This window comes from Polypterus senegalus, chromosome 2, assembly GCF_016835505.1.
Source record: "Polypterus senegalus isolate Bchr_013 chromosome 2, ASM1683550v1, whole genome shotgun sequence".
NCBI classification, from domain to species: Eukaryota; Metazoa; Chordata; class Cladistia; order Polypteriformes; family Polypteridae; genus Polypterus; species Polypterus senegalus.
The window spans coordinates 30,895,151-30,915,461 of NC_053155.1; the positions used below are offsets into that span (position 1 = coordinate 30,895,151).

Below are 20,311 nucleotides of genomic sequence, written 5' to 3' on the forward strand. Positions count from 1 at the left end.
ATCATTTTAACTGCTACTTATTAACAATAAGATGCAAATGACAAAGGAACCAGCAGTTCAACATCTAGCTTGTCTCTATTTCCACCTGTGTGAATTCATCATTTACTGTTTGGTTTAATTAAGTACTCAGAAGGAAGCTGAAGAGAAAGTTAAGAATTGAACATTAGAAAGGAAAAAAAAAATCTATTATTTAAGAATTAACTCACATGGTAGAGTTAAAGACCACTAACAAGTCACGACATTAAATAAGATCTGTGATTGGCGATGATTGGCTTCTAATTAACCAACTGGGTAGGAACAAAAACCTGCAGCCACTGCAGCTCTGCAGGATCGGAGTTGGCCACCCCTATCTATGTAACTTCCATTAATTAATAACATAATAATTATTAATTATTGTTAATTATACCACATGGCTATACAACAAAGCCTTACAAACTCCGCAACAAAGAAACAGTTGAAGATTTACAGGCGCCTATAAAGCATACCAACGGATACAGAAAAATTACCTACAAAGCATGCTGCATATAACAAAAAGGAAAAATGAAAAGAATATGAAAAATTAGTGTGTAAAAAGATACAAAATAAATACATTAAAAAAAAATAGTGTTAGCCTACTGAATAACCTGATCAGTCATAAGTTAGCACAACAATTGTCGAAAAAACCATATCAGGAGGCCTAGACAAACTGAGAGAAGTATCACAGGATTCTTGACCAATTCATGTGATGCAAAATGTAGGACTGGCCTGGTTTTGTTGTATATTGTAGACATGTGGCATAATTACAGTGAGTATTATTTTATCAATTTTTGGGAACATATATATATATATATATATATATATACTGTATATAAATATATTGAGTGTGAACTGATTTCACTATTACGTGTTTTTCATTGTAACTTTATTCTAGTTGTTAATTTGGGTTTGAGATGTGTTTTTTGCCCAGTGTATAATAGCTTTTCATAAGTAAAAATTGCTCTTCCTTTATTATAAAAAGTATACATATGGTGGAATTATATACATTGATAAATTGATCATTCTGTTTTCATTGGGGCAGCGCTGCTGCCTCACAGTAAGGAGACCTGGGTTGCATGTTCTCCTCGTGTCTGCGTGGGTTTCCTCCCACAGTCCAAAGAATATGCAGGTTAGATGCATTGGTGATCCTAAATTGGCCCTAGTGTGTGCTTGGTGTGTCCTATGGTGGGCTAGCGCCCTGCCCGGGATTTGTTCCTGCCTTGTGCCCTGTGCTGGCTGGGATTGGCTCCAGCAGACCCTCGTGACCCTGCGTTAGCATATGGCGGGTTGGTAAATGACTGATTTACTAGTACTTTATCATTTTGACTGTTCAATATACAGAGCATTTGTTTAGGTTTCTGCTTATGTTGTGGCATTGCTCTTGGTAGGCAAGTCAGATTTCTACGGTAGTTTTTTATTCTGGTTTTGTCCCTATTCACAAAAATTACCAACTCTTTTTGTATTCTATAGTTTACTACCCTTTTTGTCATGCAGTGCCCGAGTCAATCCCACCGACCCACGGTGTAAGCCACAGCCTCATTTCTGGAAGCCGTTGAGGGCTTTTTTGCGTTTCCACATCCCCGTTATCCGTATATGCCCGCGGGCGCCGTGGGTCACTCGAAAGCTGGCCCCGTCATACCGTCCTGGATGCTGGCGGCTCTGCTCCGGTCCACGATTCCTTTTAGCGTGACTCCTCCGTCCAGAAGGAGGGCAGAGCTGCGTGTTTTCCTTCTCTTCGCGGAGGAGGAAGTTTGGCCACCTCCCCTCGCCGGCACTAGCGGAGCCCAGCCACAGTCATCGAGTAATAAGGGAGGCGCTTCGCCATTGCTGCGCGTACCTCCGAGCTGACACGTTTTCTCCGAAGTTCCCTCGCCGGACTTCAGTCGCGCACTCTTCTCACAGTGTCCGTTAAGGGGGATGCTGGGGGTGACAGGAATGACGGGCAGGTAAGTGTCGGGGGCCACAAGTCGCCGTCGCGGGCTTCCCGCCCACTCATTCACATGCAAAAGCTACAAGTCAGGAGGAGAGGCATGAGGCGCGACGCGACACGCGACTCCGGTGTTTGTCCGGCTTTTTGTGTAATTTTATAACAATGACGAGAATAGAAGTTGTGTGCGTTAGAGGGACCTGAGCCAGCTTTGTACGACCGAGTGACACCGACTTACGAGAGTGCATTCGTGCAACAGGCCGCGCTGCGCTGCGCTGCGCCGCTCCGGGTGGGGTTGAGCCCTTCCCGCGCCTCTTTGCCGAGCAGCCCCCGCACCGCTCAAGTTCTCTCCCGGGCAGGATCAGGATTAGGAGGATGATGATAATGATTCCGCCGCCGTCGTGATCGGAGGTGTTTCTTCACTGTTAATTCTTTTTTCTTCAGTTGGTCGCTGTCTAAAGATAACTTACGTAGCGGCTGGCGAGCTTTAGTAAAGTTGCTTTAGAAGAGTTTGGTTTGCTATCAAGCTATTGCTGAAGTGCAGAGCGTGGCAGCGCTTCGTACGTGCAAGTTTTTTGTTTCTATTACTGAAATTCATTTGAAGGGTTTATACCCAGTGGGCTTTCCCTTAGTAATCGCAATTGTTTTTCTTAATTGTCCCATTTATTTTGACATTTGTACTTTTACAGGGGGCGTGGCTTTATGCAATTTGGTAGAGTTTCTATGCTATTGATATCCAGTGTGCAGTACTGTATATAGATCCCCTCGATTTATTTTGCCCACAACATTGCACTTTTGGTTTCATTGATATTTTCATCCGCGGGGCCAGTGGTGTCAGACTACTTTCACATCTTCATTATTTTTGTTCCATGGAAGTGAGTGATGGTCCAGCTGCAGAGAGGCAATTTAAGTTCCATTAAGCCATACCATACCCTGCAGATGTGCAGTTGTCCCACCTCTGGCAAGACCAGACTTTTCATTTCGTTTTATTTTCTAAATTATTTATTTTTAATCCAGAAAAGAGTTGCTGATGCCTTTCCCAGGTAGCATGGTGCAAAAGGCAGGAACAAACCCTGGACAGGGTGCCAGTCCATCGCAAGGTGAACACACAAAAGGGGTAATTTGATGTTGCTAATTCACCTAACATACATGAACAGTGGGAGGAAACCCATGCAGACATGGGGAGAATATGCAGACTCCACGCAGGGAGGACTACAAACCTGGCTCTCCTTACTGCACTACTACTGTTCCACCATTCCGCCCACAAGTTCAGACATTGCCAGTCTTTAAGTAAATACTGTTTTTTTGGCAATGAAACTTATATTGATAAAATGAAAAAAAAAAAAGAATATGGTAAAAGGAAATCAACAATAACTGATTTTTATGCTATGTAAGAACAAAAGACACACACCCCTCTCAATAGCACCTTCCCTGCCCCACCTGAGGCAGCTAACTAAAAAGAAACTCAATTAAAAAAAAAATAAACAAAAGAAGTTGATGAGTAAACTCGCACACACATATCTACACATACCACCCACACGGAAGAAAAGAAAGAGTGAGGAAAGGTGAACAGGAGAAACTGCCTTATGGAACAAACCCCCACCAGCACTTTACTAACTGAACAGCATAAAGCCTGTTCTGGATATTTTGTTGATCCCAGATAGGGTTCCTAGGTCCTTAAAGAGTGTATAGCCCAAGGACAAATATAAAATGGCACATTTTCCCAAAGTAATGGCCCATTTAAAAATGACACACCTGAAAGTGGGTTTGGTGTCGTTGAAAATGAGTGAAATGGGTAGATACCATAGAAGCCCCTCAGAGATAATTGAGAGTAATAGAAAGGGTATATACCATCCCACAACGTTACTGCTTAGAAAATCAAAAATGATAAATAAATGTGCAAATAGCAGGAGAAAGGATTCAGGGTAGATGATAAACATAATAATAATATAGTGGGAAGTGGGAGGTTGAAAAATGGCCCACAACACTATGTTGTTGTTAAATCAGTAGCCTAAAGGTATTTAACCTGCAAAATGTTATTTTTTCCCAGAGGACGCTAATCAAAAATAGCCCCGTTATGCCAGAAAACCGTGGACCGGCAACAATGATACCAGTTCAGGATTGTAATATTAAGTTTTCCAGATTACAGGGGAGATGAGGGCGGGAGATTTTAAGCAAGAGGCGAAAAGCAATTTAGTTGCAGTTATCAAAGACATCATCAGTACTGTGAAAGAGAAAGGAAGTGACAAAAGAGAAGAAAGGTCTAGGAAGAGAAGATTTTGAGGGAACAAAGGAATGAGGAGAGAAAGAATCGTGGAAAGTGATTTAGCAAAGGAGTTGCTGCCAGAGGATGTTGCCAGAACACGTGGCAGAACATGACTTTGGCATCTAGTTCTTGTCCCATTAGATAATGTCTCCTACAGATAAGGTACAGTCTGACTAATTTAAATTCTGTGTGCCAGTTATTAGGATTTTTGGAGCTATTTCTGATAATTTAAAAGACGGCTTGCCCACAGAACGCAGAGGATGAGGAAGATCGGTTAGTCAATTAGACACGATTGGGAGAGTTTTAAGAGAGGTTTTGCAGAGGGGAAATATAGACCAGACACTGGTTTGGATTTATGAGATAGGGTTGAATCAAATGAGTACATGGGATAAATTGGGAGAGTGGAAGAGCGGGCTTGTCCCACATGTCCAAAGTACTGTTTATTATACTGTATACTGTTTTTATATGTATAGTATATGCTGGAATAATTTGAACTAATTTAAATAAATGTATTATGAAATGTGACAGTAAATAATAAAAGAATGTGAACATCCATCTTTCTAACCCACTAGGGCAGGGTCGCAGGGGGTTTTGGGGTAATGTGTTAAAAGTAGCTTACGTTATGTAGTCAGATTACTTTTTGAAGTAGCAAATAACCTAACACGATACTTACTTTTTTGAAGGAAAAAGATGCATGTTACTTTCTATGGGAGTTTAAAAAAAACTACATTATTTTGCAATGAGAGAAGAAGGGAGCGAGAGCTCAACAGGTGGAACAGAGCGGTGTCCACAGCTATGCGGATGTTATACCGGTCAGTCAGGGTAAAGAGAGAGTTGAGCCAAAAAGCAGCTCTCACGATTTACTGGGTGATCTATGTTATTACCCTCACCTATGGTCACGTGTTTTGGGTAGTGGCCAAAAGTGCTAGATCATGATTAGAAGCAACGAAATTAGACAGGGTCAGGAGCACAGACATTCGAGAGGAACTCAAAGTATAGAATCAGAATCGCTTTTATTCACCTGTACTTAATGTACAGGAATTTGACTTGGTAGATTTGGAGCTGTTTAAAACGGGACATAACATCACATACAAATAACATAAATAGCAAAAGTTAAAAAGAAAAACCACAAACAAAGTTACAGAATAGTACAATTATAAATGAGATGTGTAAATGATGATGTGCAAGTGAAAGTGTGAGTGTGGATACATGTGCACACTGTGAAATGATGAGTCTCAACACACTAAAAGAAGGTTTGGGGCAGCCACCCGTATATTGTTCCTAGCTGCAAAAGGATCTTTTAGAGCACAATCGATGTTGCTGCTTTGATTTTCAAAATGAACTGACTTGGTTTGGCAATATGGCGGATTTATAGTCTGTAACCCGGAAGTGACTTCAATCTTGGAGCCGGAGCCGGACGTGATGTCAGTCTGGGAGCCGGAACCGGACATGACGTTGAATCAGACAGGTTTTCCTGTATTTGATCTGCAGAATTAACAGAAACAGGATTAGAGCACCCCGGCAGGTAATTACCTCCACTTGGTCCATTCAGCTCACTCCTAGTCGCACGTGTGTGACAACACACATACATGAACATACACTGTAAACACACACACCTTCATAATTGCATGATAGAACACATGAATATACAAAGAAGACAGGTTAAATTACTGGTCTGAGAGGGCTATGGCTCTGGCAAAGAAACTTTTGAGGTGTCTGTTAGTTTTAGTTTTAGTTTTAATTGACCTGAAGCGTTTACCAGAGGGGAGTTTTTTGGAATAAGTGATGAGCTGGGTGAGATGAGTCCATGGTGATACCTTTAACATGGTTAGTGACACGAGATGTATACAGGTCTGCCACAGATGGAAGAGCACAGCCAATTATTTTCTCAGCAGACCTCACAACACGCTGTAATTTAGATTTGGAGTGTGCTTTTGCTGAACCAAACCAAACAACAATGGAGAATGCGATTACACATTCAATTATGGCTGTGTAAAACTGAATAAGGATTGGCTGGGAAGTAATTCATTTCTTTAGTTGGCATAAGAAGTACAATTGGTGGTGTTCCTTTTTAGTGATGTAAGTGGTGTTATTGTCCCAGCTGAGAGTGTTTGTGATAGTTGTGCTCAAAAATTTGAAGGATTCTACCATATTGACTACAGAATTGTTAATTTCTAGTGGGAGAGGCTGTAACTGCTGTTTGCAAAACTTAGTGACCATTTCCACTGTCTAGGTGGTATTGAGCACTAGGCTTTTGGAAGAACACCAAGACATAAGAAGAGACCCCTCTTTTTTCTATAAGGTCTTTCATTGCCATTATTAATTGAACCAATAATGGTGGTATTAACAAACTTACTGATTTTAATTGGAGGATCAGGGGATCAGCACTCATTGGTGTACAAGGAATATATTCAAGATGGTTCGGGCATCTGATTATGATTCTTCCAGGACGTCTCCCTGCTTAGGTGTTTCCGTTGTGTCCAACTGGGAGGAGACCTCGGAACAGACCTAGGACATGTTGGAGAGATTATATCTCCCAGCTGGCTTGGGAACGCCTTGTTATCTCCCTAGAGAAGTTGGAGGAAAGGGAAGGGGGGGAGGCGTAAAGGGACATCTGAGCTTCTTTGCTTAGACTTCTGCCCCTGTGACCCAGACCGGATATGCGATAGAAAATGGATGGATATTTGAGTAAAACCACATGCCTAGATTGAAGTTTTGGAGGAACAATCCATATTGTAATGAGGTAAGCATTTTGCTCGCTTTTCTCAGTTTGTGTCCCATTGAAAGATGTGCCCGATGATGGGTATACACTAGTCATTGCTCATTTAAATAAAGTGTTATTCATCCTTATATCTTCTTTCTCTCTCCCATCAGTTGACATTGACAGTGAGGTTTTTAACAAGATATCTCCAATGTACTGTACTCTCTCTCATCATGCCAACACTAGTTCTCAAATCCAATCAGTAATAATACAAATCTTCCAAATGTTCTTTTACATTATCAGATATACAGTATAATAACATTTTAATGCACCCTGTAATCAAAATATGTTTTTAAGACACATTTCATTTAACTGACTTTTGGCAATAACAGACACTCCATTCCCTCAATTAATCTGTTTATACTGAAACATGAAATGTGGCTTGAAATGAAAACTGCCATTTTCACCTATGAAATGTGAGAAGGGGGCTGTAACTTGTACTGTGTTTTGATTAGTGAATCGTTAGTAGAGGTTCAACTAGATACTCCGCTATCAGGTGCCAAACTTGCAGCAGACACTTCAGGTGCCTACTCCTGAGAGAATGATGAACTCTGAGATTCTTCGCACAGTAGTTCTGGTTAACTTTTTGTGTACTATGAATGGGCACAGTCTCAACTTTGAGCATGTGCTTTACTTGCCTTAAGAATCTTGTGGGTTATAGTTCTAAAGTGCCGCCGCTAGAGGCAGGTGTCTCAGAATTACTCAATCAAGGCATATTTCATGTTCAATGCAGTGTTACTGAATTAAATGAGTACACAAATAAGCAACAAATGCATATATATGTGAGATATTATTTATGCTTATGTATTATTTTGTTAAAAATTAATGACTATTGCATATCACAATACATGTGTTTATTTGTGCATTAATTTATTCATTTAATTTTATACATTAGAACACTCTAGACAAGAACAGGCCATTCAGCCCAACAAAGTTCGCCAGTCCTATCCACTTGTTTCCTCCAAGAAAACATCAAGTTGAGTTTTGAAAGTCCCTAACGTCTTACTGTCTACCATACTCCTTGGTAGCTTATTCCAAGTGTCTATCGTTCTTTGTGTAAAGAAAAACTTCCTAATGTTTGTGCGAAATTTACACTTAACAAGTTTCCAACTGCGTCCCCATGTTCTTGATGAACTCATTTTAAAATAACAGTCTCGATCCACTGGACTAATTCCCTTCATAATTTTAAACACTTCAATCATGTCACCTCTTAATCTTCTTTTGCTTAAACTGTAAAGGCTCAGCTCTTTTAATCTTTCCTCATAACTCATCCCCTGTAGCCCTGGAATCAGCCTAGTCACTCTTCAAGTGCTGCTGTGTCCTTTTTGTAGCCTGGAGACCCAAACTGCACCCAGTACTCCAGATGAGGCCTCACCAGTGTGTTATAAAGCTTGAACAGAACCTCCTGTGACTTGTACTCCACACATCAAGGCGCTATATAACATGACATTCTGTTAGCCTTCTTAATGGCTTCTGAACACTGTCAGGAAGTTGATAGCTTAGAGTCCACTATGACTCCTAAATCCTTCTCATAAGGTGTACTCTCGATTTTCCAACTGCCCATTGTGTATTCAAACCTAATATTTTTACTTCCCATGTGTAATACTTTACATTTACTGACATTAAATTTCATCTGCCCAAGCCTGTATGCTATCCAAGTCCTTCTGTAATGATATAACAGATTACAAATTATCTGCTAATCTACCTATCTTGGTATCATCATCAAACTTAACCAGCTTGTTACTTATATTCCTATCTAAATCATTTATATATATTAAAAATATCAGCGGCCCCAGCACTGACCCCTGTGGAACACTACTCTTAACATTGGCCAGTTCTGATTAAGGTTCCTCTCACCATCACCCTCTACTTCCTGTGTCTGAGCCAACTATGCACCCATCTACAAACATCACCCTGAACTCCCACTTCTTTTAACTTGATGCCCAACCTCTCATGTGTCACCTCATCAAATACTTTCTGAAAGTCCAGATAAATAATATCATAAGCTCCACTTTGATCGTATCCTTTTGTTGCCTCCTCATAGAATTTCATCCTGTTAGTAAAACATGACCTCCCTCTTCTGAACCCATGCTGACTGTTCAGAATAACTCCTGTCCTTGCCATGTGTTGCTCAATCTTATCCTTAATAATGGGCAATAAATAATTTTATCTGAAATATTTCTCCTTGATATTAATCTCAATTTACAGCATGTTAAGTCTGTTGGATGTGGGGCTTAGAGTAGTTTTTTGTGCCCTAACCTGATGTTAGTTTTTGAGATCTGAACTTAAAGGAGTTTCGTACTGTAATGTGGAGTTTAAAAATCCATTAATAAATAAATCCATAAAAATGAGGTTAAAATCCTCTGGCAGGTTCCATTTTTAAAACCAATGATGATCCATGGTGCTTCCTTCTAAAAACTGACATATCCTCTGCTTACACTGAGAGGGTCTTTGTAGCAAGAGAAGTCCACCAAGAGGTGCAGTCATCCATTTGTCCTCACTCCTGTTCTAGACATTCAGTGGGGTGCTGCACCAAGCCTTGGACCTCTCTCACTGCCATTTCTTAACCTGAAGCGGTAGCCCAATTTGAACGCTTGGTCACTTCTACAACTTGGGACACTCGGCAAGAGCGAGCCCTGCCCCTCACCTTGCGCGCTGGCCGCACACTCCACTCTGGGACCTTCTTTCTCGATTGCATGCTCCTTTTCCACCTTCACATTAGCTCCTCTGTGAACCTGCCCGTCTCTTTTTCTTTTGATTTAACCTCCTATTATTTCTTTTTCATCGCTATCCCCCTGTTTCCTGCTTAGGCTCTTTTACATCCTGCTGGTACTGATTACAGACCCTGGAGTATTAATGAGGCAACTGAATGAACCACACGTGTCTATGCGTCGATGCATGACTAGTCGATCTCTTTTCCAACTCGTTGGAGCTTCTCTGCCACACACACCTACATCCCTTTGAAGCTTGTGCACTCCTTTATTTATTTAAAAAACTGCACATCGCCACAGACCCAAACATGTCTTACCACATGCACTTTCAGGATGTTGTGCCTTTATGATGGAACTTGAAGTCGTATTGTTCCTTTCGGGGTAGTGCTTGAAGGGGTGCAATGAAGTTTGTTTCAAAAGTGTTTTTGTCCTTTTGGCTATGTGACTTGTTAGAATGTTCTGCATGTTTTTCCTTTGGGATAACAAACTTCAAATGTATATTTGGTGGTCAAGTTTTTTATATAGGGAAGCTTTATGCAAATGTTCGGTGTCAATGTTACTAAAAGAAGTAAGCTGTGTTCTACGTAACCTTTTATTACATCAGAGGCTATTGGAAATATAAGAATGAATTTGTTTCTATCCATTGTTTACCTGAAACATTTTGTCCAATTCTGAGTTACGAGGATCCAGAGCCTTGGGCACAAAGCATTCACCACCCTGTTGCATCCACATCCATGCACACTTGTTCTTATACCAGGCCTGGTTAGAGGACCACTTAGACTATCCTGAGTGTCCTTAGGATAAATATGAAAGCAGACTAAGTTGAGAAAACTTTTTTTACTCTATAAAGATAGTGATAACACTCTCCCCAACCAAGCATTCCACATGTTAACACGTAAACATGATAAACACATTCCTTGAAGATTGCTATACAAAATAAATTAATTTTTGTTGTGAAGCCACATCCTGCAAGATTTAATGCATCAGGTATCATTGGTAACTGGTAGCATTTTCACACTCCCTTAATCCAGATCAGGGTCAGGGGGGCTAAAGCCTATCCCAGCTAGCATAGGGTGTAAGTCTGGAACAAACCCAGAACAGGGCACTAGTCCATTGCTGTGTGAATACATATTCCAGACACACACTATCGTCAGTTCCCAAAACCTGCATGTATCTGAACAGACACGGGGAGAACATGCAAACACCACACAGGGAGGACCTGGGACACGAACAGTGTTCTTCTTACTGTAAGACGGCTGCACTACCACTGTGCCGCTAGAACATCCAAATCCCTTCCAAAATGAAATTCGGCTGCTGAGTACTTTATGTGGTGGCTGGATGTATTTAAAAAAATAAAATTTTGCCTTTCATCATGCATGCCTTATCTAAATGATCGAACATTACATATTTATTATTGTGCAGATTCCCTATACAGTATGTAAAAATTATGCTGAATAAAAGTGAATGCTACTAGATCCATCATATATTGACAGATGGACGATTGAGCTTGTTTTTTTAATTAGTTCTGTAGCAGAAATTACCAAATTAATATTTTTTGGGTTTTTATTAAAGTAAAGGTCAGTTCATATAAATTAGTGTGTAAATGTTATGCATTATCTACTGAATTTTGTATGTCATAAAATCCCCTATTCACTGAAAATGGCTTTCCTACCCATTTTATGATCATTTCCATCTTAAAATTTTACATCTGTACTTTTATTCACAATTTATCATCTACATCTCCTCACACAAGCATAAAGAGCATAACATTTTTCCTTTAGTGATAGACAGACTTTTTTAGTGATGCCAGAATGGAGGACATTTTTCCCTGCACATTTCACTGTTGTTGCCACAACCATCAAAATAAAAGTGCTGCAGGAGCATGTAGACTGTAAATAAAATAAAAACAGGTTAGAACAAAACCTAAGTGAGAATTAACACGTGGGGTTGTACGAAATACTACCTTGTATAAATACTTTGCCAGGCTTCTTTGTAGTTTGAAAGAAAATCCGTCTTTCTGGGGTGCGAGAAAAAGAATGTGTGATAAAAGATGCACATACCAGCAACTGTGCTCATTTTTCATCAGTGGTCTGGTTACATACAGCACATGAACCAAGGAAAATGTGTGCAGTAGATGGGGAGGGGGAATCATGATACTCAGAATTGGTTAATTGGTTGGTGGTGATGGAGATATTGGTTGGGCATGCAGAGAGTGCTGTAAAACCTCCTGTCTGCTGCAGACAATATTGGAAGTGGTATTTTGGCAGTTTTATAAAGATAATTAAACTCTGCAGTACCATCAGAGCCTAAAAGCAGAATTTTCTCACATATTATAGAATTGAATAAACGCTTACTGTCAAGAAAATGTAATATTTACTGACTGCTTATACTTACTCAGACACACCATTCTGAGTTGTTTTCTTTCACTTTGTAATTTTCTCAAGAAGAGTACAGTGGTGCTTGAAAGTTTGTGAACCCTTTAGAATTTTCTAGATTTCTGCATAAATATGACTTAAAACATCATCAGATTTTCACTCAAGTCCTAAAAGTAGATAAAGAGAAACCAGTTAAACAAATGAGACAAAAATATTATACTTGGTCATTTATTTATTAAGGAAAATGATCGAATATTACATATTTGTGAGTGGCAAAAGTATGTGAACCTTTGCTTTCAGTATCTGGTGTGACCCCCTTTGTATCAATAACTGCAACTAAACGTTTCCGGTAACTTTTGCTCATTCCTGCACACTGGCTTGGAGGCTTGGAATTTTAGCCCATTCCTCCGTACAGAACAGCTTCAACTCTGGGATGTTGGTGGGTTTCCTCACATGAACTGCTCGCTTCAGGTCCTTCCACAACATTTCGATTGCATTAAGGTCAGGACTTTGACTTGGCCATTCCTAAACATTAACTTTATTCTTCTTTAACCATTCTTTGGTAGAATGACTTGTGTGCTTAGGTTCGTTGTCTTGCTGCATGACCCACCTTCTCTTGAGATTCAGTTCATGGACAGATGTCCTGACATTTTCCTTTAGAATTCTCTGATATAATTCAGAATTCATTGTTCCATCAATGAAGGCAAGCCATCCTGGCCCAGATGCAGCAAAACAGGCCCAAACCATGATACTACCACCACCATGTTTCACAGATGGGATAAGGTTCTTATGCTGGAATGCAGTGTTTTCCTTTCCCCAAACATAACGCTTTTCATTTAAACCAAAAAGTTCTATTTTGGTCTCATCCGTCCACAAAACATTCTTCCAATAGACTTCTGGTTTGTCCACGTGATCTTTAGCAAACTGCAGACGAGCAGCAATTTTTTTTTTGGAAAGAAGTGGCTTTCTCCTTGCAACCCTGCCATTCACACCATTGTTGTTCAGTGTTCACCTGATGGTGGACTCATGAACATGAACATTAGCCAATGTGAGAGAGGCCTTCAGTTGCTTAGAAGTTTCCTTGGGGTCCTTTGTGACCTCGCCGACTATTACACGCCTTGCTCTTGGAGTGATCTTTGTTGGCTGACCACTCCTGGGAAGGGTAACAATGGTCTTGAATTTCCTCCATTTGTACACAATCTGTCTGACTGTGGATTGGTGGAGTCCAAACTCTTTAGAGATGGTTTTGTAACCTTTTCCAGCCTGATGAGTACCAACAACTCTTTTTATCAGGTCCTCAGAAATCTCCTTTGTTCGTGCCATGATACATGTTTCATATTATATATTACAGGTCATATTAATGCAGAAATATAGAAAATTCTAAAGGGTTCATGAACTTCCGAGCACAACTCTAAGTCAGTATGCACTAATTAAAAAAAATAGGAAATTGTGTGGCACTTCTTCTTCTGTTTCCTTGCGGCTTAGATATATCATCTCCTATCTTTTTTAATGATTTCCTCAGTATTTTTATTGTGGGTGCTTGTACACCATGCCACAGAAAGTGCATAACACTGAGTGTTGGTTGGTATTGTGAACTTAGTTACTACATAAAATTGATCAGTGGCATTGGACGTTCTAAACATCTAAGGTATTTATTTGACAACATGATGTAATGCAATGTAATCCGTGCATCTCAGGTTGACCAACACACAACCTGTGCCACTTTCTAGCGGAGCAAATCTTAAAATGGCTATTCTACGATTCATGATTACATACTGTGTGCAGTACACATAAATATAATTTCAGTAGTCCTATATAAGCTTCTCATGAGTTATGATATAACTGCTATTGAAAGAAAACCTTTAACACAAGGAGCAATACGATACACAAACAGACAGAAACCACAAAGAGATTTAAATAAAATTGTATCTGTATTTGAATTTGAAGACTTTTGGTCCCATATAGCCTTCTAACTTCTGCTTTGTATTTTTCAGTATGAATGTAATTCTTCACATTTTTTTTTAAGTTGTAAGTGAATATTAAACTACTCAGCCACCCGGTCAAAATTTGTTTGCAACCTTCTAGTATTACATTGGTTTTACTTGTTCTATTTTTGTTAACACTAGTTCTAAACTTTTTTATGCTAATGTTTACCTGTGTTTACCATTTAGATTAAGATTAATTTTTCAATAATTATGTTTTTGACTTCAGATGCAGCCATAGCTTTATGATGTTGTTTGTATCAAATGGAAATCTACAATTTGCAGTAAATGTGTTAAAATGATGTTTTATTACAGTATATTGTAATGTACAGTCAGTTAAAGAAAGTGAAGTAAAAGCTAGCTGATGATTGTATGAGGTGTGTAGCTAAATTTAAGAATGTTATATATAGCTCAAGAATCCTTCATGTTTAAGTTCTCTTTGGAATATGGTATTGATTTAAGAAAATTGCCAATAGGTTATTGATTTATATTCATAATTTGCTGCAATTATTGATGAGCTACTTTGTAATGGTATGCTGAGCTTCAGTAAAACGGATGATAAAAATTTTAGGAAACATTCAAAGGACCATCTTAATAACACCTTAAACAAGTCCATGGTCTTCATTTGTCAACTTGTAATTAAATATTGTACATATTTCATTCCTATGCAGTTTTTATAAATTGCATTTATCTCTCTGTACACTTGTGTGAAAAAAATAAATGATGCCCTCAGTAGCAAGAAAACTGAAAAGCACAATTAGTAGAGGACAGCTTCCAAGTGGCAGTGGTACTAGTGCTATGGCATGATGTTACTTGGTATATCTTCATTTTGCTAGCATACAAAAAAAAGTTTTGTCTAGCACACAACATGATTTTAATAATTAATGCAAAATCAATAACTCAGCAAAGTAAAATCTCCTAGAACAATTTAGCTCTAAATCAATAAACTTGTAGCATTTTACAGTGCTACTAACTGTGCAGTGATCAGTTTGTGTTCTGGGATACATGTACTACATAAATCCATTAAACACTCAAACTTTTGAGCCCATCACAATATTTTGAGTATATTCTCTGGAAAGTTGTTATATATTCTTCAGTATTAGCTTTGGAAGGTCAAGTTACTTATCCAGAATCGCATCGTAAGTAATTAGCAGCCATTGAACCATAAATTTTATGTTCCACTGTAAAGAAGCAAAGCTGTTTGGTACTGTAGTATTTTTGTGTACTGTGTAAGCTTATGGATTTAAACCAAAACCAAGGTATATACTCCATGCCTAATGATAAGCGTTGAAAAGAGAATAAAAACTGTATACAAGCTAAATGTGTTTCAATGGATAATTCAGAGTTTTGCACGTAATTGTTATATTTTATCTCCATTTTTCCCCCTGCTTCTCTGTTTGCCACACTTTTTCACGATTTTCATAACTGTCTCTGTACAGATTTTTTAGAGATGTTTCCCATTAATTTTCTTTATACTTATCTCTCTGTCATGAAATAGTCTCCATTTCTGTTTATTTAAACCTGATCCTTTCAATTTTAAACCTATTGCAATATGTTTGCATTCTAGTCTTTAGAAATACAAATATCATAGCCATCTTCCTTTCATTCCTTTTTTGGCCTTTTGCTGTATTACAGGGAGGTGGAGCCTTGCTTGACCACATCAGTTTATTGATTTTGAGCCTTCTGACTCATCTTCCAGAGCATATCTTGTCCATCATGAGATGTACTAGCCAGGTCTCTCTATGTCCAGTTATCCATAGTCTGTATTTTAGACAATATCTGTGGCATCCATCCAGCAGTCCTTGCCTAATTACTTCAGTGCAATTATAGCAGAGAGAGGCCTAAAATCTAAATACATTTATCTCTGGCTCTGCATTTAATTAATGTTGTATCCTCCTTGCTGGTGCTGTATGATCTAGTTTAGTGAACCTCCTGAGACAAGACAAAATAAATTAGATTCTTATATAGAACCAAGAGCTTGGCATATACTGTATTTGCTTAGATAATATAGTTGAAATAATCAAAGTGCAATAGAGTTCAAAAGTATAAGGGTGAACACCAAAATATCATGAGGGCTTTGCTATTGGCACTTAGCTTTGCTTGAAAATGCATTTTTCTCTTTAAAACTTTAAAAGTAGGAATATATACAATACAAATGAAAGGAAAATCTAATATCCATAGTTGTGCAACATTTAAATCAAATCATATTTTCCAGTAGTAAAAATTGTTCAATGTGAATTAAATTTGGAAAAATAGCTACAGTTAGATCTATTATTCTGAGGATACAGAAATATGATGCATGTTGTTATATCATTGAACCCAACTTATTTTAATGCTTCATTTCCCCTGTAATTTTTTTTAACTTTGACTCAGTTTCAGATAATTTATAAATCTACTGTTAATTAATTTACGAAAAAACTTATTTCCAGTATAACCTGAGTGCTTGTCTCTCTATATTGGTTGCAAATAAGATTTATAATTGATTTTAAGGTTTTATTCATAATATACAACTCTTTACACATTTTATTTCAAGATGTTCAGCAATTAAGACACACACAGATTATGTAGATCAGGGGTCTCCAACCTTTTTTCCCCTGAGAGCTACTTTTACAAAATGAAAATGGCCGAGAACTACTCACATTTTCTAACATTTGTTCTCATAGCTTATTTCAACCCAAACAAACTGAATAAGTTTGTTTTGCCTGAACATTTTCAAAATGTTGGTGTCCACAACTCACATTTTGCATTAAAACATCACAAAAAATATTTAGTATATGTATGTCTATATGCATTTCCTAGTGTATCTCTTATTATTGAATTAAAACATGAATGCTGTCAAAACAAAACAGTGCAATTCCAAATACCCAGATATCACTTGTCATTCGTCATTTTGTTCCATGTCACTGTGTCACTTTATTCACAAGTCCAGTTGCAAGTGTGATGTGTTTTTGAGTTAGTCAGATGACTGGCACTGCATGGAGTCAACAAGAGAGTCAGGTGTATGGTGGAGTGGAGCCCCTTAGGTTCACTCTTATGGAGTCATTTAAATGTCCGTCTGTCAGTCTTGTTCTGAACTTTGATTTCATGACATTCAGGTCGGACTCACAGAGGTATGGAGACCCCAACAAAGCAGACATTTTCAGAGCTGCTTGGTGAAGATTCTTGTAGTTATCTGGCTCTACTAAACTCCAGAAATGCTGAGAATGCTGTTGAGACTTTTAACTACACATTATTTTGAAGGTTTACTAATGTATAATATATAAAAATCTAATGGCTGTCTGTCCGCTTTTCACGAGAGAACTACTTACCACATTTAGATCTGTTTTTTTTCTATAATTTGCTTGAACATTCTGGTTGATTTTGCGACTTCTTTCACTTCGCTATGTATCATAGTTTGCTTGCGGTACCGATGAATTTGCGTGAATCCCAGAAAAAGGCAGCGGGCTGGGTTGTGGGTTGGATTGCTTTCCTCACTCACTTGCCAGCTTCAGGGGATGTTTCTTAGCTTCGCTTAGCTAGGGAACGAGAGAACAATTGAAATTCAACTTTGTTTGATATTTAAAATAAAGTGTTACTTAGGTCTTGATGAGTTTGAGTCCGGATATTCTCTTAAGTGTATGCCACATTGAAAAGATAGATTGCAATTCAGATTGTGGATTGTGATATGATTTTTTTGGAAAGATCACCCACCCCTAATTTGACTAATCAAGATTTCAAATTTATGTAGGATTCATTAACCCTTTGGCGAGGTACTTGGAAAGGGGTTGCCAGGTAGTTGAAGTCTCCTGACTTAGATCATCACTTTAGGCTTTTCTGGCTGTTCCTAGGCCAAAGCATAAGGGTTACATTTGCTGTTAAGACCACTAGACTCTTGGACTGCCTTCCTTTTAGCATTCCAACATTGGACACAATACTTGTTTTTAAGTTGCATTTTAAAAAACTTTTATAGACTTTCCTTTTGTATTCCTAGTGTTTTAATTTTATATTTTATCTTTTTTCTTTGTGTATTTTTAGTTTGTTGGGGTGTACTTTGTATTTCTTTTACATTTTATCATTTTTTGTTTATGTTTTTATTTATTGTTTTGTGCATTTTGCTTGAGAGTGCTGTGCAAAGAAACCTTCTATTATTAGTAATAGTATGCTGCCCCATATCTCTGGAGACCTGGGTTTGATTCTTTGTCTAGTCAATGTGTGGCCTGGCCTCATGTTTGCACGGATACTTAGATTTCCTCCTACATTGTAAACACTTGTGTGTTAAAGTTAATTGAACAAGTACACATTTGTGCCTAAGTGTGCTTGGTGGAGGACTAGTGCTCCATGCAGAGCTAATCTCTTTTTTTTTTTGTGGATGATGCTTCTGTAATTAGGTTTTTTTCCCCTCTGTAATGGATTATGCAATTTAAGTAAGTTTATGTATGGTTTAATTATGTATATTAACTACAGCATCACTATCTTGCCCCAGAAATGCATGAAAACATCATTATTAGAAATGTTGTTGATAGGTGTGGCAATTTAAAAGAGAAATTTGGAATTTTTCAAGTTAAAGTTATTTCTTTACATAAACTTGTCTGTTCTTGTAGCTTACAATGGGGATGAAAGGTATGCAAGTCCATAAGTTAATGAAAAGGCCTTAAAATTTACTGAATATGTTGATGTTTCAAGCCAAAAATGTTATCGAATATTGAACCGTGTCATGAGATTACAAACATATTGCAAAGCAGTGTATCCATGTTGTTTTTAAAAAGGTGAAAAAGCAAAAACTTAATCATGGTTGTAAGATTCAGTCATTTTCAAAGCAGACTGGCAACGTTTCAGCCTCAGAGAAACTCTTTGGTATAGCTTATGGAACGGGGAAGAGGAACTTGGCCCGAAGGACATGGATTCACCTTGAAACATCATCTTCAGACACCTATTATTAACATTGCTGAATGTTGATGCGCAGATGTGAATTGATGTCTCTGTACTGTAGACCGCTAGATAATATTAACTAAAAAAAACTTGTTCTTTTACAATGGGGAAGCTTATTTCTTTATGTCGCAAAGATTGCCTAATACTGCCAGATTTATAGTGCACGTGTGTGAACAAGAATATTGAGTAGGCACATGGTATTTAATCAAGTGGCAAGAGCTGAAGAGATAATCATCCATCCATTCCTTCATACATACATACATACATCTTCCTAACCGATTTATCCTGATGCAAGAGCCAAATGCAAGGCACAAACAATCCCTGGACAGGACGCCACTCCATCACAGGGTGAACACAAACATACACACAAATGGACCACTTTAGCAATGTTAATCCACCTAACCTATATGTGTTTGGACTGTGGAAGGAAACTGGGGCATGTGGGGAGAACACCCAAACTTAACACACCTGTGAACCAAGTCTCCTTTACTGCATGAAAGCAGTACTACCGTTCAGAACAGTATTCATATTATTAATTGCTGTCCGCAATATCTTAAATCCATTCCTCTGTTCAAATAAAATAGTGCATCAATTGATATGCAGCGATGACCGACACTGGTGGCAAAGACATCTTTGCTTCTTAGCCTACAAGGAAAGTAGCTACTGTACATGTGCACCAAGGTTGAGGGATAATATGTGCAAAGTCAATGCCACCACACAAAATTGCCCTGGATCAGAACAAGTGAAAAGCAGATGCTGTATCACCGCAGGTTAAACGTTTGGATCATGGTTAAGCTATTCATAGATTTTTAACCCACTTTAGCCACAATAATGATAATAATGATTCATTCATCTTACTAACCCACTTTTCCATGGCAGGGTCACAAGGCAGCTGGAGCCTATGTTAGGAAGCAATCGAGCACAAGGCAGGAACAACACTTGTACAGGAGGATGCCAGTCCATGGCACACACCCACACACTGATATATTTGGGCTACTTTAGCAGTGAAAATTTGCTATAGTATTATTTGAGCTCTTCAGTCTGTTGTTATAAGACACGGCAGAGCATAACCAACTGCAGAAACAACATCGGAAGCAAAAGTAGGATTATAAGCAGAATATAGCTTGCTCCGGGGGATTGTTGGGCTGTCATAACTCCACCCAAGACAGAGCAGATAAGCGATTAGGAAATGTATTCTTACCTCAAAAAAAGTTCCAAGAATCTTTGATAAAATAATTATTTCTAGTGTCCTTTCATTATCGCATAAACATGGAAGGCATGTTTTCTTAAATCAAAACCTTTGCTGCAAAGTGGAAGTATTTGGTAAGTTTTAAGGCTTTTTCATTCACTTGTGGACCCTTTATCC

At 38.4% G+C, this 20,311-nt stretch overlaps 1 protein-coding gene across 1 annotated transcript in view; it reads left to right on the forward strand.

The window, feature by feature from the left end:
* Nucleotides 1-1,716: 1,716 nt before the first annotated feature.
* LOC120522838 (LIM and senescent cell antigen-like-containing domain protein 1) overlaps nt 1,717-20,311 on the forward strand; it is a 180,551-nt gene continuing 161,956 nt past the window's right edge. The window contains exon 1 of the mRNA XM_039743532.1: nt 1,717-1,961. Within this exon, the coding sequence (XP_039599466.1) occupies nt 1,933-1,961 (29 nt within the window). The 5' untranslated portion in view covers nt 1,717-1,932. The remainder of the gene's footprint in view (nt 1,962-20,311) is intronic.